Source organism: Gamsiella multidivaricata (assembly GCF_025024155.1).
Source record: "Gamsiella multidivaricata strain RSA 2152 chromosome Unknown BC939scaffold_24, whole genome shotgun sequence".
Lineage (NCBI taxonomy): Eukaryota > Fungi > Mortierellomycota > Mortierellomycetes > Mortierellales > Mortierellaceae > Gamsiella > Gamsiella multidivaricata.
The window spans coordinates 351,919-375,915 of NW_026251732.1; the positions used below are offsets into that span (position 1 = coordinate 351,919).

General features: G+C 50.1%; 6 protein-coding genes across 6 annotated transcripts; 5 read left to right on the forward strand and 1 right to left on the reverse strand.

Moving 5' to 3' along the window:
* Nucleotides 1-973: 973 nt before the first annotated feature.
* On the forward strand, nucleotides 974-4,189 carry BC939DRAFT_502167 (magnesium transporter NIPA-domain-containing protein; the record flags this gene model as incomplete). The annotated part of the gene is made up of 4 exons (XM_051560256.1): nucleotides 974-1,376; nucleotides 1,664-2,328; nucleotides 2,440-2,674; nucleotides 2,793-4,189. The coding sequence occupies 4 exons, from the start codon at nucleotides 974-976 to the stop codon at nucleotides 4,187-4,189; spliced, it is 2,700 nt and encodes an 899-aa protein (XP_051413444.1).
* A 400-nt stretch (nucleotides 4,190-4,589) lies between these two features.
* On the forward strand, nucleotides 4,590-8,174 carry BC939DRAFT_448239 (ELMO/CED-12 family-domain-containing protein). Its single transcript, XM_051555189.1, has 9 exons — nucleotides 4,590-5,483; nucleotides 5,622-5,653; nucleotides 5,769-5,869; nucleotides 6,593-6,725; nucleotides 6,830-6,892; nucleotides 7,013-7,058; nucleotides 7,155-7,248; nucleotides 7,348-7,472; nucleotides 7,578-8,174. Exons 1-9 carry the CDS (start codon nucleotides 4,736-4,738, stop codon nucleotides 7,823-7,825), a joined length of 1,590 nt encoding a protein of 529 aa, XP_051413445.1. The 5' UTR covers nucleotides 4,590-4,735; the 3' UTR covers nucleotides 7,826-8,174.
* A 1,901-nt stretch (nucleotides 8,175-10,075) lies between these two features.
* BC939DRAFT_448247 (uncharacterized protein) lies at nucleotides 10,076-11,910 on the forward strand. The gene is made up of 2 exons (XM_051555190.1): nucleotides 10,076-10,775; nucleotides 11,005-11,910. Exons 1-2 carry the CDS (start codon nucleotides 10,489-10,491, stop codon nucleotides 11,873-11,875), a joined length of 1,158 nt encoding a protein of 385 aa, XP_051413446.1. The 5' UTR covers nucleotides 10,076-10,488; the 3' UTR covers nucleotides 11,876-11,910.
* Nucleotides 11,911-14,732: 2,822 nt separating this feature from the next.
* On the forward strand, nucleotides 14,733-16,497 carry BC939DRAFT_125259 (uncharacterized protein). The gene is made up of 2 exons (XM_051550024.1): nucleotides 14,733-16,074; nucleotides 16,183-16,497. The coding sequence occupies exons 1-2, from the start codon at nucleotides 15,101-15,103 to the stop codon at nucleotides 16,247-16,249; spliced, it is 1,041 nt and encodes a 346-aa protein (XP_051413447.1). The 5' UTR covers nucleotides 14,733-15,100; the 3' UTR covers nucleotides 16,250-16,497.
* A 128-nt stretch (nucleotides 16,498-16,625) lies between these two features.
* BC939DRAFT_125241 (ras guanine nucleotide exchange factor domain-containing protein) lies at nucleotides 16,626-19,861 on the forward strand. Its single transcript, XM_051550023.1, has 5 exons — nucleotides 16,626-16,760; nucleotides 16,840-17,057; nucleotides 17,195-18,518; nucleotides 18,661-18,831; nucleotides 18,967-19,861. Exons 1-5 carry the CDS (start codon nucleotides 16,746-16,748, stop codon nucleotides 19,486-19,488), a joined length of 2,250 nt encoding a protein of 749 aa, XP_051413448.1. The 5' UTR covers nucleotides 16,626-16,745; the 3' UTR covers nucleotides 19,489-19,861.
* Nucleotides 19,862-19,887: 26 nt separating this feature from the next.
* Nucleotides 19,888-22,465, reverse strand: BC939DRAFT_448255 (6-phosphogluconate dehydrogenase, decarboxylating). Its single transcript, XM_051555191.1, has 5 exons — nucleotides 22,361-22,465; nucleotides 22,131-22,164; nucleotides 21,550-21,956; nucleotides 21,012-21,339; nucleotides 19,888-20,720 (listed from the first exon to the last, which is right to left on the reverse strand). Exons 1-5 carry the CDS (start codon nucleotides 22,375-22,377, stop codon nucleotides 20,055-20,057), a joined length of 1,452 nt encoding a protein of 483 aa, XP_051413449.1. The 5' UTR covers nucleotides 22,378-22,465; the 3' UTR covers nucleotides 19,888-20,054.
* Nucleotides 22,466-23,997: the final 1,532 nt, after the last annotated feature.

A 23,997-nucleotide genomic window follows, 5' to 3' on the forward strand; every position in this document is an offset into this window, starting at 1 on the left:
CAGAGGACAGCACACGACAAACAGGTTTGTGTACGGATTCGATGGAGGACTGAGCACTCACATTCTGTTCAATCGCAGAGCGCCAGCAGTGTCAGGTCTAATGCCTTCGAGAGTAGAGTAATAGCCATTAAGTGTTTTAAAGAGACTTCAGCCCTGCTCTCTAATGGCTGAAGCCAAGCAAAATCGGCGGGCAGGATGCAGGTGTAGTTGGCCAAGACAATTCCCGTGGATAAGGGGAAGAGTGGTGGTATTCTCCAGCGCAGCGCGCAGCAGCAGAAAAAGAAAAGGAAGAAAAGGAAGAAAGGGCAGAAAGGGCAAAAAGGGATGAGTGCACTGGGGAGGGAGGATAGCCCTCTCGGCTGTTGAACTCTATGCCAAGGATAGGCAATGAAACAGGTTTCTGTCTGCCCGGCTTTTATCCCGCTTAAGCTCATCCTCATCAATCCTCCTCCTTCTGTGTCGTCTTTTTCTTCTTTCTTTCTTTCTTCGACTTCTTCGCCTCCTCCTTCCTTCCTCCTTCTTCCTTCCTTCTACTCTCTTTCTTCTTCACTCCCACTCGAACGAAAAGACTAAAAAAGACCCCTTTGCATCCTTGCACGCCTGGCAATTGCTCACTCTCTCCACTTTGCTCTCACGATTCGATTCTCGCCCACTTATTTCTTTTAATATCTATCTCTTCCCTTGGTCTATTCTCTGAGTCGCGTGTGGGTGTGCATGCTGCGTGTATCTGTTCTGGCAAGCTACCTTTTCTTCACGCATCCTCTTCTTTCTCGTCTTCTTCGCTTTGTCTCCTTTGTCTGTCCCCCTCACATCTCCCCTTCGCCTTCTTTTTTACACATTCACCCGTTAAATCGACCATCTGGCTCTGAAGGAAAAAAAAAAGCAGAAGGACCAAACGAAGGTTGCTGTGCACCACACTCCAATCTTCAGTAACTCACACTGGCCCATTAAAGAAAGTACATCTCACTTCGTAATGACATCTACAACCACCACCACCATCGCATTCGCCATCAGGACACTGCTGATCATCTCCACCTTCCTCACTCTCACCACCGCACTACCCACAGTAACAACAGCCACACACGCACGCAACCATGTCCCTGTGTCTGCCTCAGCTTCAGCTTCAATACAGTCATCGTCGTCGTCATCATTGTCGTACCTGACCAAGAGAGACACGCCAGCGGGAATGCCCACAGCCTGCACCAGCGACTTTGACTGTCTAGGCGCAAGTCGTCCTCCGCACTGGCCACAGGACCATCCCACAGTCCAGTCAGGAAACTATGCCTGTGTCTTTGGTCAGGGGTCCAATGGGTCCATTGGTATCAACAGCACCACCACCCCAGGGACAGGGTCCTGTCAGTTTGTCGTCACTGCAGGTACGAGTGCTCATACATGCCGATGATGATTCAATTGTATTACTCGCACTCTCCACAACTACGCAACTACGCACGCGCCCTCTCTGTCTCCTCTCCTCCTATTTGCGGCATAACACATACACACCATCACTAGCGTCCTCACGACCATAGATAATTCCCGACAGCGATCTGATCGGAAGAAAAAAAAAGAAAAAGAAAATGACGATGGCGTTGTTGAGAATGCTTGGAAATACTGACTTTGTTGAATCGCTCTTTCTGTACAATTGTCGACTGACCATGATCAATAGGCGAGCAGTGCAATGCGCCGACAGACTGCGCAGCCTTTGCGTTCTATACCCAATTCGGCCTGACTGTCCCGAGCGACCTGTGTTCACCACAACATTGTACACTCGAGTCAACCTGTGGTAGCCCCTGGCAAGACAACAATGCACCCTCCAACCATACCTTCACCAATGTCAGAGGTGGCGAAATCAGCTGCTGTGGAGGACAGCCTGTCAATTCCGTCTGTACCCTCGTCGGATCCAATGTCGACAGTTGCGAATACCACAGCACCTGCAATTTTGATCTCGATGAACATCAATCGGACGACCCCAGCCAGAACAATGGATTCACACTGGACCAGATGAGGCAGCAAGGGCTCGGATTCTGTCAAAAGATCGATCAGCGGAATCATGTCTGGATCGGTGTTGTCATCACTCTGATTTCCTCTACGGTCTTGAACGTGGGATTGAACGGACAAAAGTACGCGTTGCGCAAGCATGACGAGAAGAGGGTCCTCAAAGGACTGGAAATGGAGGAGGAACATGAGCGCTGGCGCCAGGAATTCGGATGGACGGAGGAGCAGGTTCAAGAGGAGGCAGATCGCCTGTATGAAGAAAAGGAGAATAGGAGGGGCAAGCTGTACCGTCGTTTGAAGCCATATATGTTCTGGCGAAACATCTTTGTCTCGAAGGTAAGGAGAGTTAATCTGCAATGGGACCTTGTTGTTTTACGACAGCGGTAATGGATATGTGGAAAATTCGTCGTTTTCTCATTGTTGCCTTTTTGCTACCACACCTTCTAGCTCTGGGCAGCAGGTCTCCTTGTCTTCATCCTCGGCAACCTAGGAGGGTTTATCGCACTTCGATTCGCACCACAGTCTCTGACAGCACCCCTGGGATCAATCTCGCTCATCTCTAACGTTATCATTGCGCCGCTGATCAACAAGGAGGTGCTTGGGAAATGGGATATAGCTGGAATCTTTTTCATTGTTGCAGGATCCGTCATGGTCGTCGTGTTTTCAGGCATTGTTGCCCAAGGTAACAAAAGAGCCTTGGTTTATTTCATGCGTCATGGGAGTTTGCTCTTAAATTGGATCGAATACAAGCGGTAATATGTGGGATGTTGACGGTTGTGCCATCACTTTTGTTCGCATAGACTACAAACTGTGCGTGCTCATCAATCTGTTCCACAAGCCTGCCACGATCGTCTACCTGTCCTTTATCGGCATCTGCATCATCTTTACTTTCTTCTTTATTCGCTTTGTTGAGAAGAACGTGGAGAACGAGGCCGATGTGGCCATCGGAGTGTCATCTGAGCGACAGCTACAGCAGGAGGGACGACTCTATCGCATCCATTCCAACGCCAGTAATTTCAGTCTCGCAGCCAAGGAGCGTCACTCAACATCAATGCACGGAATACTTGCGTCCAGTTCACCAGCAACAGCAACAAATTCCCCCAAGGAGCTGGACGCTGAGAAAGCGGGCGAATCCTTAAGAGATCTGGAGACGCCTGTCAAACCGTTTTCGCAGGAGTCTGAGATTGCTCTGAACACTAGCGACAGCCGTCAGACCATCACCAGCGATGAATCAGGGACTGCCGTGGGAGCCTCGTCAGCAGCCGGGACGGATCATCCGCATGACCAGCGGCGACCGTCGTTCGGCTCTAGCAGAAGCAGTAAGACTAGCAGGCTATCTATTTTGGGTCTGGAAATGAACGCAGAATCCTCTAGAGTCGGCAAGCATGAGACACATTTGAGGTTTGGAGAACCGCCAGCAACAGGAAAGAAGTCGGGCATTGCGGGAACAACACCGATTGCTGAGGTTGATGCAGGACCATCGAGGCCAGGAAATACCCATAGTCAGTCCGGGGCCTCCTCTGTCATATCCAACACGCAACCAGTCCGGCGGCGTCGAAACAGACATCACACTGATAAGCACGAGGATGGGGCTCCGTTCACGATCTGGGAGCGCATTAAGCGAGTCGAGTTAATACCTTCTTTGCCAGAGGACAAATTGATCCGTCGGAATTCCCCACTGCTGCGGTTCTGTCTTCCGCTGTCGTACGCTGCACTGGGAGGCATGATGGCGTCATACACGGTGCTATTTGCAAAGTCTCTGATCAATTTGCTGGTGACCAGTATTTTCGATGGACAGAACCAATTCACGTCAGGACTCGCATGGGTGATCCTGGTCGTGACAGTGGTAACGGCGGTATCGCAGGTATACTGGATCAACATGGGACTGAAGAAGTACGACGCGCTGCTCCAGGTCCCGGTGTTCTTCACGATCTGGGTGCTGCTGGACATTGTCGGAGGCGGGATCTACTATGGGGAGTTCACGGGCTTTACGGCGAAGAAGTATGTGCTGTTCTGTCTGGGGGTGCTAATTGTGTTCTTTGGGGTGGCATTGTTGGCGAAGCGGCTGGCGGTGCTGGCGAAGGAAGATGTTGGAGAGTCGCAGCCGACGAGTGCGGCGGCCTTGGGGAGACAGTCGCCACAGCCCTCGATGAGCGATGCTACTGCTGATCAGGACGAGCAAAAGAAGGCGGATTAGTCTCTCAGACATAGATATCGTTGTTGACATCATTAATTATAAAGAATAAGAAAAAAAAAAAAAAACACGTACAGGCAACCAAGCAATCAAGTAATAGTAATGGTAATAGTAATGGTAATGGTAATAGTAATAGTAATGGTAATGAAAAACGATCAGCCGTGGACTAGGCTAGCTCCTTTTGCTCCTTTTGCTCTGTAAGTGGAAAAAGTAACAAAGCAAAGAAAAGGGTCCACGTGAGTGAGGTTGGCATGCGGCCCTTTGGATTTCGGACGAGACACGTCCGCTCCCTCGTCTGGCTCTGGTTCGAGGTCTACAAACCACTACCCCGCTTTTTTTTTTTTTTTCTTGACTTCTTTCTCCACACACCCACACACCCACACCCGCTCTTTTTTTTTTTTTTTTTTTTTTCTTACTGCACACTTGCTTGTTTGCACTCCACTCCCTCTTCTCTCTCTCCTCTCTTATCCTTCATTCCTCCAGCTGCAGTACACTTGAAATCGACATTCCTCTCCCTCCCTCAACAGCTGATTCCCTCTTCATTTTGTAATGGCCCCTCCATCCTCCAAAAGAACTGCGATCGCCTCGGTCAAATACCATGTCCAGCAATGGGTCAACCTCGTCCTCGACAACTCCATCTATCAGAACCTCGTTCTCCTCTATCTCTATCGTGTCTTCAAGTTCATCTATGGCCTTTTTAACAAATCCACGGAGCTCTCGCGTATTTGCGGCGCCAATAACTGGCCCACCCCACTGGATGCGCTCTGGGACGACGACGGCAATGTCACCTCGAGCCTCGTCAACGAAAAGAATCTCGGGACTATCGCATACTCCTCTGCCGCCACCGCAGTCCATCTCCATGTCCGTAGTCATACTGGACTTGGTCCCGCTGGCTGGGGAAGACGTGGTAGCATGCAGAGTGGGCAAAACACAGCTTCATCAGCAGCAGCGGTGACAGGCACTACGGCAGCAAGGAGGACCATTAGGACTTCGGATGATTCAGAACGCTCAACACAATCGTTTCATGACTCTGGAACGGATGTGGAGGAGCGCAATCTTGTCCATAGCTCCGGTTTGTTCATGCCGTCGTCAGTGACTACGACTGTGGAGGATAGTCAAGAGCTGTCGTCGTCCTCGACGACTTCGCTTGTGGATGATCATGCAACGGAATTGAGGCACCGTAAGAAGAGGAGTGTGTCCATGGCGAGCAGCATCAGCAGCAGCAATAGCTTGGCAGACCGTACCAAAATGGATCTGAGACAATCAAGAGCCGCGGCTGGCATGGTGTACAGAATCGGTGAGTTACTCTTTTCCAATTGGAGGAGGGGGTGGGGGATCATTTCAGATTATTTCGCCTCTTTTGCCACCAAAGAATCCGACCGTTACTCAGACAAAACTGCGCATTCTCTCTCTCTCTCTCTTTGTTGTTTGATAGATCGATGCATTCTTTTTTCAAAGCAGCTTACGGTAATGAGCACGACAGTGTGCTATAATGCATTCCAGTCGCACGGATCTTTTTAATGACGGGATGCTAATGACTCCGCCTGAACAAAATAATAATAATTTCGTATTACAAACGTAGTTGGAGAGACGTGAGTTGGAGGCGGCCGAATGCGACCCAGTCCAGATTATACACCAAATTCTTCGCAAGAAGCGGTTCCCCGACGGAGGATCGCCCAATACGTAAGTTTTCCGATCTCATGACACACCGCATATCGCATATGCTCATATTTATTGGGGGACGCATTATGCTCGCAGCAAACAAAAAAAAAAAAATCGAAGGAGGGCAGGGACAGCAGCAGAGAAGGTCAAAGTCAGAGAGCACGCATCATCAAGCGTGAGGAGAACGCGACTGAGAAAGAGTAGAGGTGTTGGGTTACCACATGCATCCGAAACACGTTAAAGAAGACGTGGGATTATTGCAGGCGCTGTTCTCTCTCTCTTTCTCTCTCGATCTCTTTTTTATTTAATGAGCAGCTGAGCCAGGATACCATTTTCAGCCAAGAGTGGTCAATTAGAATAAATAGGATGAGACAATGCCGAGGGCAGGAATAGGACTTGGCCCGACTGGACTTTGACTCGATGCAGCCATGGCGCTGTTGGCGTTTCAAGGCATTAGGACACCCAGGATGCAGGACCTATGGATTGGATGAATATTCAGCATTCTGTACCAACCCCAAAGGAAATTTTTTTGGTGTGGGCCACACATTCCTGCTTGATTGACATGTGCACGCCTAAAAAAAAAAACATGTCTTCCTAGAGTCGTGCCTGTGGTTGATTACTCCACCCCCAAAATATAGAATCATTTTGAGAGGGGGCGCGAGACCAGAGAATAATGTGTATCTCTGATGTTTAACACACTGGTCTTTCCATCTTTCCATCTCCTCGTTTCTCTTTTCTGTTTAGACCCGCGGCAAGGAAACTGCAGTATGCACTGGAGAAGGTGGCATCGACACATCAGCTCGCACGGGAAATCAACCAACGCGCTCATACCAAGTACGATTCCACGAATCCCGCCCATGAGCGGAAATTAATGCTGGTAAGGCAACAGGGGGGATGTACACGTTGATGAATTTGCGCGTATTTATTGAGGTCAGGGAACTAAATGTGGTCAATTTATGCTCTTATCGACTACCCCCCTAGCTCTGGGACCTTCTTCAACCTCAGGAAAAGCTCAAGAGTCGATACACGAAGCAGTGGACAGAGGTATGGAGGGCCCATGAAAAAAAAAAAAAAAAAGAAAAAAAAAAAAAACTGTGCTCCACAGCTGCATCACGAGTTTCGATGACTGATGAGGAGCTTTTTTTTTGGTCATTGTGCGAATAGATTGGGTTCCAGGGCAAGGACCCAGCAACGGACTTCAGGGGCATGGGTAAGAACACGTTTGTGCAAGCAAGCTGCGACTTGACTGGCTGATCAGAACGGATACTAACGGTGCTTGGTTGTGGTGTGATTTGTGATATCGTAGGCATGCTTGGACTGGACGATTTGATTTATTATGCGAGATATTACCCTCAGTCGGCAAGACACGCATTAGAGTGCTCACATGATGAGAAATCTTGGTACTGTGCACAGCTCTATTGTGTTTCATCTGTTACTTCCTTGGACGAATGTTGTGGATGGGATGCTGACCTGTTTAAATGTATTATGTCTTTGTGTAGGTATTCGTTCGCGATTGTCGGTATCAATATCACAGCGTTTGCGGTGCAAACTCTGCGGACTAGACAGCTGCAGTACTTTTTGTTTCTGAACGGCACAGATCGATCCATTTATCATGAGCTATATTGTAAATTTTCAGGCGCATGTTATTAAGAGCTCAACATGAACGCGACAGCGACGAGGCCTTTTTTCTTTTTTACCAACACGACTTTGTTTCTGTTACTCTCAATAGGCTATTTGTTCCATCGGTTCAATGGATATTGGACAACACTGGATCCGAAGCCGAGCATTATGGACTTTGAGAGGGTGTTTGCGGATTTCAAGATTATGATGGAGCGACAGTTAGCACGGCGCAAGCTGATGATGATGAGATACGATACGAAGGAGAGCTTGGATGACCAACATCTCCGTCGTGGCCCTGCTGAGGAGAAGAGCAGTGACGGCGAGGCGGTTGAGTTGGAGACGAAAAAGGCAAAATGAGGTGGACCCGAGGAGAGGGTCTCCGAATAGGGATGGATGGTCACTAGGGGAGGGTGGTTTCCTCTGGTGATGATAGATAGAGAGATTGAATAGAAGACAGAAGGAAGTTGAAAAAAAAGAAGTATTAAACACGACTCTTTCAACAAAAACCAAGAAAACCAAGAAAAAAAAAGAAGGCTGGGTGTGAACAAGAAGGCATGGAGACAGGGCAACTGGTGGTTTGGATTGAAGTACACTATCTACATAGTAGAAAGTGAAGCTTGATGCAAGGTTCAGGTTCAGAAATAAACGGGATATTTTTATCGCTCTTCGGCTGGGCTGGGCTGGGCTGGGCTGGGCTGGGCTGGGCCGGCTGGACAGGGCTATGCCAAATCGAGGCACATCACACGAGCAAACCTCTGCGCCGTCCTTTTGTGTACCCCGTCCTGTACCTGAATGAGCCCGCATTTTCCGAGGAAGGAGGGAAAGAAAGAAAGAAGAGGTGTCGGTTTAGTCTAGCAGCTGCATTTTTTGTCTATTAGATACCGGGTGTAGGCTCACGTTGAGTCCACACAAGATACATCAGTAGAAATACTAAATGCCGGGTAAACTTGTGTAAGAGCTGCACGCACAGAAGCACGATGGAGGGCGTGGTAGGCTAGTGAGGCGGGATGATGGCAATGCTGAGAGCCAGGAGGTTGGATGAATGGAGAGAAAGAGCAAAAGAAAAGACACAGGGAGGGAGGGGGGGAAAGGAGACGATGGGAGAGATATTGACTCGATAATGCTTTCGCGATCGAGCGGTGCATGGAGGAGGAGGGGGAGGGGGAGGGAAGGAGAAGAAGCAGTGACGGAAATGGTGAGAACAGGGTATTAGTCGACGCGATCCATTGTGTGTATATCTTGATACAGTAGAATGATGGACTTTGGATATTTGTAAGGGGGCGTGCCATTTTGCCTGCCTAGCCGACCGGTAGTCTACTTTTGATCTTTACGCGTCAGATAATAGCCTGCAACACGCGTCCGTCATCGCTTACCTTACAGCACAGCACAGCTAACAGAAAGAAAGAAAAAAAAAAAAAAAGAAAACCTCTTTTTATATCGCCAGTTCTCTTCAATGGACCCGGTCCTATCATTGGACATGGGGTTTTGGTTTGGGACTATTAGTGTCCTATTCCGTTTCTACCATCTGTCATTGCTTTCCTTCAGGGAGAGAGAGAGGAGAGAGGAAGAGAGGGAGAGAAGGGGGAGGAGGGAGGGGGTATCTTTGGTTTGGCATTAGCGACACTAAACACGACCTAAGGCGGATCCTGGTAAAGGAGCACATGGATGGGATGAAAGGGTCTACAGGTTGGAGTTAGGTAACGGAGCATGAGACATGTCCCGGGTAAAGATAGTAAGCAAAAGTGAGGACGTGAGGAATCGGATTTGGCAGGCAATAGGGGACAAGAACTACTGTCACTGCAAAGATCTGTTTGGGAATTGGCACAGGGGTTGGTTGTTGCTTCATCAGGACATGAACTCTTGGAGTGCCGAATGGAGAGAGGGAGAGAGCGCGCGTGGGCGTAAGTTAGAGTGTTCAACATTAAAATCGTATGAGTGCTCCTCCACGCTAGTCATTTTCATTTTCATTTTTTTTTTTTTTGCCGAGTGAAGAGCATAAGGAGGATGGAGGGGGGGTACTGCAGAGCGAACGAACGAGCGAACAGACGGACGGACAGATGAGCTGTGAGAGGAACCGGTGGGGATGCTTTGGGATCGCCTGCAGATCGCTCCTTTCGCATTTGTTCTTTTGTTGTTTTCTCGGAAGAAGCGTGCCGAAGGAAGAGGCGGATAGCGTTTAGTCTAGCGCCCGGCGCTGCTAGTGTCCCCCAGTCGGTAAGGTTTCACAAGCAAAGGTCTATCCCTGGGTGTGGGCGAGTCGTGTTCACCGAGGTTTAGCTTGAGGAGAAGTAATCATAATACTAATGGGTCCTTTTTGATTGACGAGAACGAGCAATGTTGTCACGGATTGTTAGCGCCGATCGCGGGGGGCACTGACTCGCTGAGAACAAAAAAGTGCCGGCGCCCTGTCGCAGTCTTTTTCTATTTCCTCACTTCAGCACTAATTTGACGAAGGTTTTATTTGTTGTTGTAATGGTTGTTCTGCTCAATGCATTGTTGTTGTGAAAAGTGGCAATGCCTGCTTGTGTTCGGATAAACAATGCAAAAAGAGGATCTGCTGGACACAGAGGGATTGTTTTCGTGCCCTCGCCGGGTACGCCGCCATGGGCTATTTTTATCAGCTTCGGTTTTTGTACCTGACCGAGGATATACAATAAACTGTACATTAGGCTATTCATATCAAATATCGGCTTCATATCTGATGATTATCTGGCACGGCGTACCTGGGTCTAGTTATCTCCTCGACAACGCCTATATAACAGGTGCCCGTTCCTCTCTCACCTTCCGTACCCATTGTTTCCTATCTCTTCTTCTTCCTTTGTTTCCTGCTCCCCTCCCGCCTCTCCGCTAACCGCCACCCTTACCTGTGCCTTGAAGACTCGTACTCGGGTGTTCAGCACACTACACCAACAACCAGACCTCACGCATTATCCTTTCCTCTTCCTTCTCTAGCCTCCATCTCTCTTTTTTCTTCCTCAACCTCCAAAAGACCTCCACTCTTTCTCCATTAATTTGACACGATGGTCAAGCTGTTCACTTCCTCGTTCACAGTCTTGGTGATCACCATGGCCGCGGCCGTCCAGGCACAGCAGTCAGGCAGCACCTCGACGACGGTAGCAGCAGCAACACCCTCTAGCGCACCTGGTACGATCAACCCCAGCGAATATCCTGCACCGGACAAGATCCCTCCAATCAACTCTCCCGAAGTCCAGGCATGGCTCAAGGAGATTGATTTGACGGGAGCACCAAGCATCCCGCTCCATACTGGTCAACCGCCTTCGTGCCCTAACCCTCCCATTGCTGATGAGTACGTGTGTAACACTGTTTTGGTTTTCTTGAATGTTTCGCGCTGTGTTTTATGGGGTCAATGCGAACGCAAAAGCAAAGCAAAGCAAAGCAAAACAGCAACAAGTTACCCCATTGATGAGCATAATTGAGCATCAAGTAGCAAAAGACAAGTGATCTGACCTCTCCGTCCTTCCTCCTTTTTTTTCTTTTTCTTTATTGCCCCCCCTCTTCTTACTTATTTACAACAGGTGCTACTGGACCTGCGACGGCTGTGCTGCGGACGACATTGTGGCCTGCAAGCGTCCCAACACCTGGGGTCTGACCTTTGATGACGGTCCATCGACCGACACGCCGACGCTCCTGAACTATCTCCAGACCAAGCAGCTCTCCGCGACCTTCTTCCTGATCGGCTCGAACGTGATCCAGTACCCAGAGACTGTGAAGCGTGAGGTGGCGGAGGGCCATCATCTGGCCTCGCATACCTGGTCCCATCATGCGTTGACGACGCTGTCGAACGAACAAATCGTGGCCGAGATGAAGTGGACGGAGAAGGCGGTGATGGCGGCGACGGGATTGAGGTTGAAGTACATGCGCCCGCCTTATGGAGACATCAACAACCGTGTCCGGTTCGTGTTGAAGAAGTTGGGATACATTCCTGTGGACTGGACCGGAGATGAATTCGACACGAACGATTGGCAGATGCCGACGATGAGCGAGAGCCAGGTGATCGCGACGTTCACCAAATCCTTGGACACGTACGCGGCCTCGAACCGGTCCTCGGGATTCTATTGTTTGGAGCATGATCTGAACTCGATGACCGTGGGTGCTGCTCAGAAGCTGATCCCGTTGGGAGAGGCCAGGAACATCACGATCGCGAGTGTGCCCGTGTGCGAGAGCGATGCTCAGCCTTATCAGTCGGGCGGCACCGCACCGATGCCAACGACCAGCGGAACGAACACATCGGCGACGGCGACGGGAACCGCCACGGGATCGGCCTCGAAGGGTTCGCCCACGAGCAAGCCTAGTGGTGCGGCCGCTGCTGTGGAGGGAGGTCTGAAGGTGATGATGGTTGCAGCAGTAGCTGCTAGTGCTGCGGTCGCGGGACTTGTCCTGGCGTAAAATGAGAAAAAAAAAAAAAAAAAAAAAAAAAAAAAGTTGGCAGAGTAGCCTCGTTCGTGTGTGTGTGTGTGTGTATTATGATTATTCACATAGGCATTTCAGCATTAAAGCATAGACATTGATTAATGAATCAACTCGATAGTATTTTATTAAGGACGCGTGAGGCGCGTTGAGCGGTACGCGTTTTGTTTGGTGTCTCTGTGTTGTGGTGGAGCCGGATTGTTGGGTTTTTCGATAATCTAGAGTAATATATGTGTGTACCCTAGTGATTACGTTCTCCAGGATCGCGCTCAGGACGCGATCGACGGACGGACGGACAGATAGAAGGAATGCTCTCTTGCTCTCATCGGAGACTTTGTGATCTGGGCGCGTTTTATCTTTATCTTTCTTTATATCCCCGAGGCAGTATTTCTTGATTCTACGACGTTGCGCGGGAAATCGAGCTCTTTTGTGTGTGTGCATTGCTGAAAAGTGTGTGTCAAGGTGGTCTGCGTCCGTGTTTCGTAATTTTCTTGAGACTCGTCCTTACTCCTTTCCATGGCGTTCCTTGCTACAGCTACAGCTATATTTTTTCTAATGGAATTGCCATTTATTTTCGTGTGGAAATGACACCTTGGCGGGGACACAGCACCAACAATAAAATAAATAAAGAAACCAGGGGCACAGGTTTGCCAGCGATGACTAAACAAAGGATCGCGCCGCATTCGATTCTCGCGTCCGCATCTCCGCGTTACATCTCTAGTTCTCTCATGACTGGCGCTCATAACCGAGGAAGGAAAGCTCCAATGCGCTATGCAGAACCAGACAGTGGCAACAAAATGCACATCGCCTTCAGAAAAGACCAAAAAAAAAAAAGAAAAAAAAAAGGGAGTGCACAGAGATGTGTTTTGAAAGAACCACAGGCGATGGCGACAGACCGCAATGGTCAATGTCCAGGCCTGAGTAGACACACACTCGTCTCAGAAACTGAACCGCATTGCCGCGGTGTGGCCCAGGTGACCACTTTCCTCCCTCACACACCCCTGCTTCCTCTTCCCCCCTCTGCATGCTCTTCTTTTGGGCGTGCAGTAGACCAAGGCGGTAAGATGTAAGGTCAAGGTTGTTCTTTCCGTCATCCTGTTTATTTTTGGTGCCCTCTTGCACCACTTTGTACATCAAGCATTGACCATCTGATGCGCTTACACAACGAAGAGCAAGAGGGCGCGCGCGAGAGTGAAGGAGAGTGGGCGAGAGAGGAGGCGAGGGTGTGTTGCCGCCAATTGTACACTTCAGGCACATTATTTGATTGCTCTGATATTGTGTTACGGTATCATGTCAGCATTTGTATGTTTCCATGTCATCGTCAATGCTGTCGGAAGTAATTGAATAAAAGAACTCCGTAAAGAATAACACTCATCTGGAAAATGTCCGTGTGCGTGCGTGTTTCCCATGTTTATGTGTTTGTAAACGGGATTGGGGGTGAGTCAGGGCTGCAATAGACCTGGAAGCGCTGAAGTAGCCATGAATGTAGTGCCGATGCGTTGAAGACCTTGCCTCCCTGTTTCTTTACTTGCGCCGGCTGTTTCCCTTTACTCCCTCTTTTCACTGTTCCATCCTCCGCCGTCCTTCCTCCTCTCAGCGCGCACTCTCCTTTGACACACTCTCACCCTCTCCCAGACAGCCATCAGCCATTATTTTCTGTCTCTTTCCTGAGTTTCCACCTTCACGACCACCCGTCAGCATTGCCAGCACCACCGCTTTATTCAATTTGCTCCTACCATTCTCTCCATGCCCCCTGGCCAGCCCTTTATTATCACTGCCCATTACCACACTCGAGCGTCCAGGGTCGTTATTGCTATATTGGCATTGCAGGAATAGTATCTACAGCAAGAGCAATATCTACAGCAGAGAGCGACAAGAACAGAGGACTCCACACCGACACCGAGACGAAGGACAAGAACAAAAGAAGGTAGGAAGAGTACAAGAGCACCTTTCTTTTCTCTCTCTTCTCTCCCCTCTGCAATCCCTCTCGTCTTCCCTGCTCTGTCCGCTCTCTTTCCTTTCCTTTCCTTCTCCTCCCCCCTTTTTTGCCCTTGAAAGTCAAAGGAGCACAGACGCTGCAAGCCCTGGGACACAGTCTCCCCTATGTGCTGGACACAAATAGCTTAGCACCCACAGACGTATTCGGACTGCAGTCGGTTGTCAATTGGGAGACAGCGAATCGAAACAGACTGCAGTTCCAGGCATCGCAGCCTCGGCCTCCACCCCGCCCCGACCAACCAGACATAGCTAACCCTGTCTGGGCCAATCGCAGCAGGCCCCATCGCAGCACAACACCCCTGCCCCTGATCCCTTATATTTAACAGGTGCCAGCTCCTGGATACCCGCAATCTGTCGCCATCCCGTCCACTCACCCACCCCTGGGCCTCCTCCTCCCCCCACATCTTACCGTGCCATCAATCTCCCTTCCTCCTCCTGTCCTTCGCTGTTTCTCACTGTTCTCTACTTGCAGCCATCCCTACCATCCTACCATCCTACCATCCTGCTGCACTCTCCTACCATCGGGAAATTGCTCACCGATACTCACCGTCTTCCTCTTTCTGTCCTTCCCATAAACGCCGTTCGTCTTCTCTTTTTTTTTGGGCATTGCACAGCACCTAGCTCTCACATGCTGTCCTCGGCCTCCACCACCGCCCTGTCACACCCCTCCCCAAAGTCGCCTGCCACCATCACAGGCAAAGGCACGAGCACAGGCACGAGCACCGCAGCAACCGGAAGGACATCTTTGTCATTTTCCTCTTCCTCCTCCTCCTCCTCCTCCTCCATAAAGGTAGATGCCGCAGGAGGAGGTGCAGGAAGAGCCACAGGAAGAGGAGCAGCAGCAGAACCCACAGAGGCTTCTCCAACGTCATCCGTCCTTGCCGCCCCCGCGTCAGCCTCCTCACCTCCTTCTCCCCAGGCACAAGCAAAAGCAAAGGCAGACGCCCATGCTCATGCCTATGCGTCCCCTTCAAAACCAAGGCCGATCATCTCCTCCCCACACTCCCCCTCATCCCGGTCTCCCTCCAGACCCTCACGCTCTCTCTCTCTCATATCCCCAATCACCTTAGCCATCCTCTCCCAGACCCTGTCTCCACCGCTACCCAGCCCTCCCCCCCCTCCTCCTTTTCTTCGTCCCCACCTCCACTTCCTCGTCAGCACCTCCGTCAGCACTCTGAAGAACACGCCAGATCCTCGTCCACATCGATGCACACTCCCCACCAGCACTATCCATTCTTCCACCGAAACCACCAACGCCAGTATAGCCACCCCCAATCACCACCAGGGCCTACATCGACCACCCTTGCCCAGTCGCCGCATCGCCGCCAGAGCAAACCAAGCCCGGCTACATCGTCCTCGACATCTTCGTCTGCACCGTCGTCTCCTGCCTTCTCACTCGATTCCCCACCGACCTCTCCCCAATACCGCATCGATAACAGCAGCAACGCCGCAACAACTCTGCCCCCACTGCCGTACTTTCCCCCCCTGCCCTTTCCCCCTGAACTCGAGGACTTTTCGACTGTTGCGTCAGAGGAGGTACAACAGGAACAAAAACAGGAGGAACAACAACAACAACAACAACAACAGAAGCATTTTCAGGACCTTCTTCTCGATCCTGCGAACTCGAACGCGAGTACAAACGCAAACATAAACGCACAAACAACAACAACAAACACGGCCAAGGCGTCATCGTTCTCACCACCTTCCACGCCGCTGCTGCCGCCCCTGACAGGAATGCTGGCAGCTCATTCAGCAGGAGCGAATGGAGGCTCACAAGCGATTCCGATCCCAACTCGTCCTGGGCTTTACAACAATCGCAGCAGTATTAATAATAGCAGCAGCAATAATAATGATTATAACAATTGCAATAACAGCAGCAATACCAGGAGCAGCGGCAGTAACATTAGACCGGTGGTTAATCAGAGCAACAGTTCAACGGGGATAAAGGAGAGTGGCTTCGACCATGGGATCGATACCAGGATTGGGAACCAGAACCGCCCACGAAGGGACAGTAATGGACAACATCACCATCTGGGCTTCCAGAACAACGGCCAGGCCAGCCTCAGTGTGGGCAGCAATAGCCGGACAGCCTTGGTCAGCCCTAGTTCCTCGGGCCAGGGATCGTCGTTGAAGAGCGAGTCAAGCTACCTCAGCTCGCGACGCAGTTCCAAGGATTCGTGGTAGGCGAATGGTCCATCATTCCTCCTCAGTATTGCTATATTACTATTATCATTGTTGCTATTGTTATTCTATCCTTCTTCCCCTGATTCCCCTCCCTTCTTTAAAAGTGGTGGTCCCTGCGCAAAGAAATATTATGGGAGAGGGGGGGCTACCAATCACTGGGACGGCGCATGAAATGGCGGCAAAACACAAGAATGCAACAACAAGAAGAAGATATGCGGTTGTTGACAGGGGTGGAATAATTGGTCGGGTCAATTGTTGCTGGCGAGCCTATTTCCGCTCATTGTGCGATTATGTATTGTGTTCTTTTCCCGCCATTCTCTCCTTTCTTTTTCTTCTTTTTCTTCGACGTTCTCAATGTACGGTCTTCTCCCCTTTGCCTCCGTGTATGTGGTGCTTTTTAAAGAGTGTGATTGTCCGATTGTCTTGCTGTTCTATTGATATCTTTTTTTTTTTTTCCTCACTTGCTCTCGACCAAGCCTGTATAAATACCTCTGCCTCAGTGGAGCCGCTCCTCTCTCTCTTGCTTCTTTCTACTTTTGTATCCTCACTAACTATATTATGGCTGTGCGTGCGCCCATGGAACAATGCTCCGATTTTTCTTTTCTTAGCGAGTCCGCCCCCGGCACCACCGTCGATGATCTCGTAGACCAGCTCACCATGCCCGATTATGCAAGCCTGGATGGTAAGGACGCTCTCCCTCGGCGATATTTTTTTTGCGTTCGCCTTCTGTTCGCTTCTGTCGCTTTATTAGTAACCAACAGTTTCGAACTCCTTTTTTAGAAAAAAACAAGAAAAACTCTTATCTGGAAATGCATGACCCGATAACGACAGACCATATTGCACGGACAAAGGTGTTTCTGTTGATCTACCGCAAATTCATGCGTCCGCGCGAACTCCTCGAGATGTTCATTGCGCGTTTCGACGCGCTGCAGGACTCTGCCGATGACGAGGATATGGAGGCCAACAAGACACGACTAAGGTGTGTGCTATGTCCCAAAGGTTCTATTTCTGTGTTCTGCCTCAAACGCGTTGACTGGTCAGCTAATCTTGGACAACCTTGGACCACATTTTTCGTTGTTATGCAAAACGAAATCGGGTTTTTTGATGTGCATTTAGGATTTGTTCGTGTCTTTACTATTGGTTCAAGGATCATCCGAACGATATTCTCCATCGCCAGACTCGGCAGCGCGTGGTTACATTCCTACGTGAGCGTGTCGCGCTGTTTCCATATCTAAACCAGTACTACATCCAGCTACTATCCCTATCCTCGATCCATTATTTCAACACCTGGCGATGGCCACACCCGGACCATGGTGATCATGCCAGTGTGTCCTCGCGTGCGTCCTCTATCTCTGGCACACATATCTCGGCCTCGGTCTCGTCGGTCTCGGACGATGACTCGGATTCGGGCTTCCCGGACACGGGCAGCGTCCATAGCGAGGAGGAAATGGACGAGGACCGCGAGTGGGGACTGGTGGACGAGGATGAAGTCCCGTTCGAGCATATCGAGACCAACGGGAACACAGGTCCTGGCAGCAAGAAGAACTCGATGAACCTGGACAGCCTTACGGCGCTTGTGCACCCGGTCTTGGTGGGCAGTGGCGCGATTAATAGTCGGCCACATTCAAAGACACTATTTCCGAATCATTATGTGCTGGGTCGGGATCGTCGATCGAGCACTGGATCGTTTGCGCAATCGCCGTGCGCTATGGAGACGTTTGTCGCAGGACGCAGGGGTTCGGCGTCGTCGGTTTCGTCAAATCCGGGACCGTTCACGATCACGTCGCCAATAGTTTACCTTCAGCAACAGCAACAGCAACAGCAACAGCAGCAGCAGCAGCAGCAGTCGGGGCCATACGCGATGACAGCGATGGTGGGGTTTCCGGAGGGCGAGGGGTTGCCACTACATACGCCGCCGATGGGTCCGATCCCGCTCATTGGCAAGAGGAGTAGCAGCCAGTCCTATCGTCAGCAGCGGAATATATTGGTCAACCAGCCAGGGGTGATCACAACATCGCCATCACCGGGATTGGTTCAGTCCGCGCCTATGCCTATGCTCGGAAGTGTAGCGCAGGGGTCGTATTCGACACCGATGTTGGCCTCTGCGCCGATCTCGACGCTCGGACCTGCGGCACAGTCGACGTGCACTTTGGTAGGGTCAGAAGCACAGGGGCCGATTGCTGCGGTGACGAAGGCGGCGTTGAGCTTCAAGGATACGATGGACGAGAAGATGTATCCGTTTACTCAGCAGCAGCAGCAGCAGCAACACCATCATCATCATCATCATCATCATGGAAAGATACCGCATTGTTCATGGCTGCACTTGAGCTCTTCGCCTATGGATCATCATGCATCGGTAGTGGCGTTCTTGGAGATCAAAGATACGACGATTGCGGATCAGCTCACTTGTATGGAGTACAAACTTTTCAGGAAGCTGAAGGTACTTTTTTTTCACTAGTTTTGTTATCGTGATGAACAACGATTGATTATGATCATGGACTTACCTTTCCCCCCCTTCTTTGCACTAACGAAAATATTTGATTATTTTTCTCTTCGATCTATGATGGTGATGGTGGTGGTAGCCGAGAGATATGCTCCGACAGGTGTGGAAGACCAAGAAGGGATCGGTAGCGTTTCAGGGATGTATCAAGCATTTCAATTTCATCTCGTCGTGGGTTGGCACGATGACCCTACTGTCGCCGAAGGCCAAGCACCGCGCCAGGATGATGGAGAAGTTCATCTCTATTGCCAAGGTTCGTAGAACAAAAAACATGTCTGCGCTCCAAAAAAAAAAATGGATTGGTTGACTGATTCTGTAGGTTCAATGTATAGTCTGGATAGTTTTGCTAACGATTTTTATTTTTTTATTTTTTACCCAATCTGTACAGATTCTGCGCGACATGGGTAACTTCAACACGACGATGGCGATTATCGGCGCGATGAACTCGTCCTCGATCCACCGCCTCTCCCAAACCCGGGAATTACTCCAGAGCAAAGAGATCTGGAACACGTTCAAGGAATTGGAGCACCTGATGAGTTCCGAACGCTCGTTCTTTGAGTACCGAGCCGCGCTGCGCACGTCCAGGACCCCATGCATCCCTTATCTCGGGGTCCATCTCGGGGATTTGTTCTCGATTGGCGAGGGCAACCGGGACTTTCGACAGGACGGGACATTGCATTGGCAGAAATTCGTGTTGATGACGGACGTGATCTCGATGGTGGTCTCGTTCCAACAGGGGTCCGATCAGGTCTATGGGAAGATCCAGTTCGACCCCGAGATCGCCAGGGTGATCGTGGATAGGCAGGTCTTGGACGATGAGGCCATGTACACGAAATCGGTGGCGGTGGAGCCGCCGGGGAACGGGAAGTTGAGTCATTCGAAGAGTCTGAGCAAATTCGCGTTCTTTTGAGAGACGACTCGAAGGAACCTCCCCCCCCCCTCCTCTCCCCTTCCCTCGTTTGAACGACCTTTTTTTTTTTTGTGCTTTTACTTTGTTTGATGACCGTTGTATGCTTCTCTTGGATCGGATGCGTTTCAAAGGGAAGGTTGTATATAGTCCCATGTAATATTTTCCACACCCTCTCATTCATCTTCTGTAATATATCCGCAATAACGATACGACAATAGTAGTAGTAGTAGTAGTAGTAGTAGTTAGTAATAATATTCGCCGAGAAGAAGTCCCGAAGCGCGAAACGTAAAGTCCTTTTGTGTCTGTGTCTATGTCTGCGTATGTGTATGCGTTGGGATCGGCTTGTTTACTGAGGTGCAAAAGACCTACAGAGAGGACAAAGGACGTGTAGAGTTTTTTTTTTTTTGTTTTCTTTATTTCACGATTCAGTTAATCCGGGAATAAGAGACAAGCGGTGCCAAAAAAAAATAGATCATTGTAGTTTTAAAATAGCATGGCGTGGTGTAGTGTGGGTGTGAGTGCAATGAATAATGTAGAAATATTTACAAAAAAACCTTCCAGTCTTTTTAAGCAAGGTAAGTAGTCGAAGCGACATTGCCTCCACGACCAGTCCAGTTGGTGTGGACCCACTCAGGGTTATCGAGACGCTGGTAGGTGTGCGCACCAAAGTAATCTCTCTGGGCCTGGAGCAAGTTCGCGGGCAAGACAGCGTGTCTGTAACCATCAAAGAAGGCCAGGGCCGAGGAGGTCGCAGGGGTGGGGATTCCGAGCAAGGCCGACTGGGCAACAACGTTTCTCCATCCGGGGGCGGCCTCAGAGACGGCCTTGGTGAAGAAGGGGTCGAACAACAGGTTCTCGAGTTCGGGGTTCTTGGTGTAGGCGGCCTTGATGTCACCCAAGAAGACGGAACGAATGATGCAGCCACCGCGCCACATGAGCGCAATGCCAGCATTGTTCAGGTTCCAGTTGTTCTCCTTTGCGGCCTCGCGCATGAGCATGAAACCCTGGGCGTACGAGATGATCTTGGAGGCATACAGGGCCTTGGAGACGTCATGGATGAACTGCTTCTTGTCGCCAGTGAACTTGCCATCGGGGCCACCGAGGATCTTCGAGGCACGGACACGCTCGTCCTTGATCGCGGACAGGCAGCGCGCAAAAACGGCCTCACCGATCAAAGTGACGGGCATGCCGTTGTCGAGTGCGGAGACGACAGTCCACTTGCCGGTTCCCTTCTGCTCTCAGGCAAAGCAGGTCCATTCAATTGAAAATCAGACAAGACGGGAAGCGAAAAAAAAAAAAAAAAAAAAAAAGACTTGTCAGAAATTTCAATTGAGCGGGTGTACAATGTCATCTGAAAGAAACAAATGATGACGCGGGAAAGAGAATGCTACCGGCTGGGTAGCTTGAGCCACACAACTGCGCACGATAAAACATCGATCTGGCAGAGGAGAGAGAGAGAGAGAGAGAGAGAGAGAGAGAGAGAGAGAAAAAGGGTATAAAGACAAACACAATCGTAATTTTACCTGTCCAGCAGTGTCCTTGATATGCTCGACCAAAGGTGAGCCATCGGTATCCTTGAACTTGAGGATATCGCGGGTAATCTCGATGAGGTATGAGTCAAGCTCGCCCTGGTTCCACTCCGTGAAGATGTCAGCGAGTTCCTCAGCAGAGAGTCCGAGGGCCTCCCTGAGGATCTGGTAGGCCTCGCAAATCATCTGCATGTCACCGTACTCGATTCCGTTGTGGACCATCTTGACGTAGTGTCCAGCACCAGTCTCACCGACCCAGTCGCAGCAGGGCTCGCCATCGACCTTAGCAGCAATGGCCTGGAAAATGGGCTTGACATGGGGCCTATCATGTCATATCATCCGATCGAAGAAAAGCAACCAAAGAGATGGGTAAGTGGTTTGTATTTTTTTTGAAGTGAGCTCGTAATTACCACGATTAGCCATGCGTATTGACAGATAATACGAATGCCATGGTACAATGTATTTGTCGCAAAGTGTTGGAAATGCAGTAATAAAATGGACATCCTTAAGCACACTTTGCTTTGTTACTTACCATGCTTCCTTGGAACCACCAGGCATCATGGAGGGGCCATGACGAGCGCCCTCCTCACCACCAGAGACACCGCATCCGACATAAAGGAGTCCCTTGGCCTCCAACTCCTTGGTGCGACGAATAGTATCGGGGAAGTGAGAGTTTCCACCATCAATGATGATATCACCCTTCTCGAGGTGAGGCAAGAGCTGATCAATAAAGTCATCAACGGCCTGACCGGCCTTGACGAGCAGCATGACCTTGCGAGGACGCTTCAGCTTCTTGCAGAGCTCCTCGACCGAGTGAGCACCAACGATCTGAGTGCCCTTGGCTTCGTTCGCAAGGAAATGATCGACCTTGGAGACGGTTCTGTTGAAGGCGCAGACAACGAAGCCGTTGTCGTTCATGTTGAGGATCAGGTTCTGACCCTATTTGTTGTTGTAGCCATGTCATTTCATGCAAAGACGATTAACAGGACATATGGATAGCAAAAAGCGCAGGAGAAGAAAAAAACGAGGGAAGAGGCGTGAGAAATGATTTTCTTCAAGCGTGGATCGATGACTTTAGTTTCGCCCTTCCACAATGATCGAGAGAACACGTACCATGACGGCCAAACCGATGAGACCAATATCAGCGCTATACGGATCAAGAAGAAGGCGAGTGAAGGGAGTTTGTGATCTGTCAGTATATCCTTCCAATGGGTTCTCAAAGTAAGAAAATAATAATAGTAAAGAGCAAAAAAGAACCGGCTGCGCGATCGATCGTATTAAAACGCGTGCCGCGTTAATTCATAAAGAACTAAAAAAAAAAGAGGCGATAGATAGAGACATACACTGCTTCGGTAGACATGGTGGAGAGTGGTGTTGTTGTTGTTGTTGGGAAGGAGTAGAGTGGGAAGGGTGAATGGGGAAGGAGGGATGGGGAGCTGAATTGAAGAAAGAAGAAGAAGAAGAGAAGAGAAGAGACAAGATCGCGAGGGAGGGGTGTCTTATCTTTGCAGCATCCAGCCAATAATCTCTCTCTCTCTCTCTCCTTTGCATCTCATACATCCCCAGCAAAAAAATAAATTGACAAGGACACAAAAAGCGTTGATTATTAAGGGCCCATGTATCCTGCTGCTCCCTATACACACACGCTGACAAACAACTCCCAGACTTCCCAGGTTTCTCTTTGGGTCTTTTTCTAAGCAGTGGCTGCTGAGCGGAAACAAGCCATGGGGGGTCCAGTGCGAGCACACACGCACATGTGTCAGTCCAGTCTAAGCACCGCTGCCTCTCCTTTGGCGGTGTATCTGTAGCACTTGGCAACGCACACAAGGACACGGACAGGGCTTGGCTCCCCTCGACTATGTATGCAACTTGAAGCCATCGAACTTCTTAGAAAGTAGCCAACTGACCTGTCAGCGAAGCCAACCAGTTGAGCGCCCTAAGCCGGGTCCAATGTCCAACAGCGTATGCCTGCGCGTGAACAAATCGCCCTGGTCCTCGATACTGTCTGTCTGTCTGTCTGTACATGCGAGATGTGGTAGTCACCCAAAGAATTATTTTTTTGTGCGCTCTGCGCTTGAAAACTCAATTTGTTATCTTCTAATGGCAATCCGCGTTATTTCGATCTGTCTGATCTGACCAGTTACTGTTGTTGTGCTGCAAGAGCGCTCAAGATTACAAGCCCGACAAGGAGGAAGCATTGAATACGACGTGGTGTGTGTATCGTCAATCACGCAAGATCTCCTCACCCCAAACTCAACTCGACAACGCGTTAGATAGGATATGAGGTTCCCTTTTTTGGGTCGAGGGGGATTCTGGGGGTGGGCTCGATGCAGGTGAGAGCGGCAGAGCGAATGCGAGGGAGGGGGCACACCGTCTACGTGATCGAAAGTCAATCTGCAGTCAGCGTTTCATTTTCATTTGTTTGGCCACTTCTGCTGGACTTCTCCTTGTCTGCAGCCTGAAGACTCGCTCTTCCATAAGGAACAGGGATCTAGTCCACTGCTAGGTGCTATTTCTCTTCAATTGCGCGGCATTGGTCTGCTTGTCGTTGCACTTGTAGTGTCCCATTCCACTTCACTGGTCTTGGTTCCTGCACGGCGGGATAGACATTTTTCTTCTTCTTCTAGGCATTGGTCTCTGTCGCCATTCAGTTGCCCAGCAATCTGTCTACGTAGGCACCTGCAACGTCGTAATTCGTTCACAACGACCCCTTTATAGCTTTGTTCCTGTGTACTATGTACCACCGTTGATTGTCACAATGCCGGTCCGTACAGTGCAGTTGCGACTGGTATTTCACTTTGCGGACGAACCTAAATCCTTGAAGAGACATTTTTTGTTTGGGCAAGAGTCGACTGGCATGTTCGCGTCGTCGATTCAAGGACAGCACTTTAGCCGTAGGGCAATTGCAGGCAGACACAGGCCCAGAATGATCCATGATGCACACGGGTAGGATATCCGAGTGTACATGCACAAGACAACA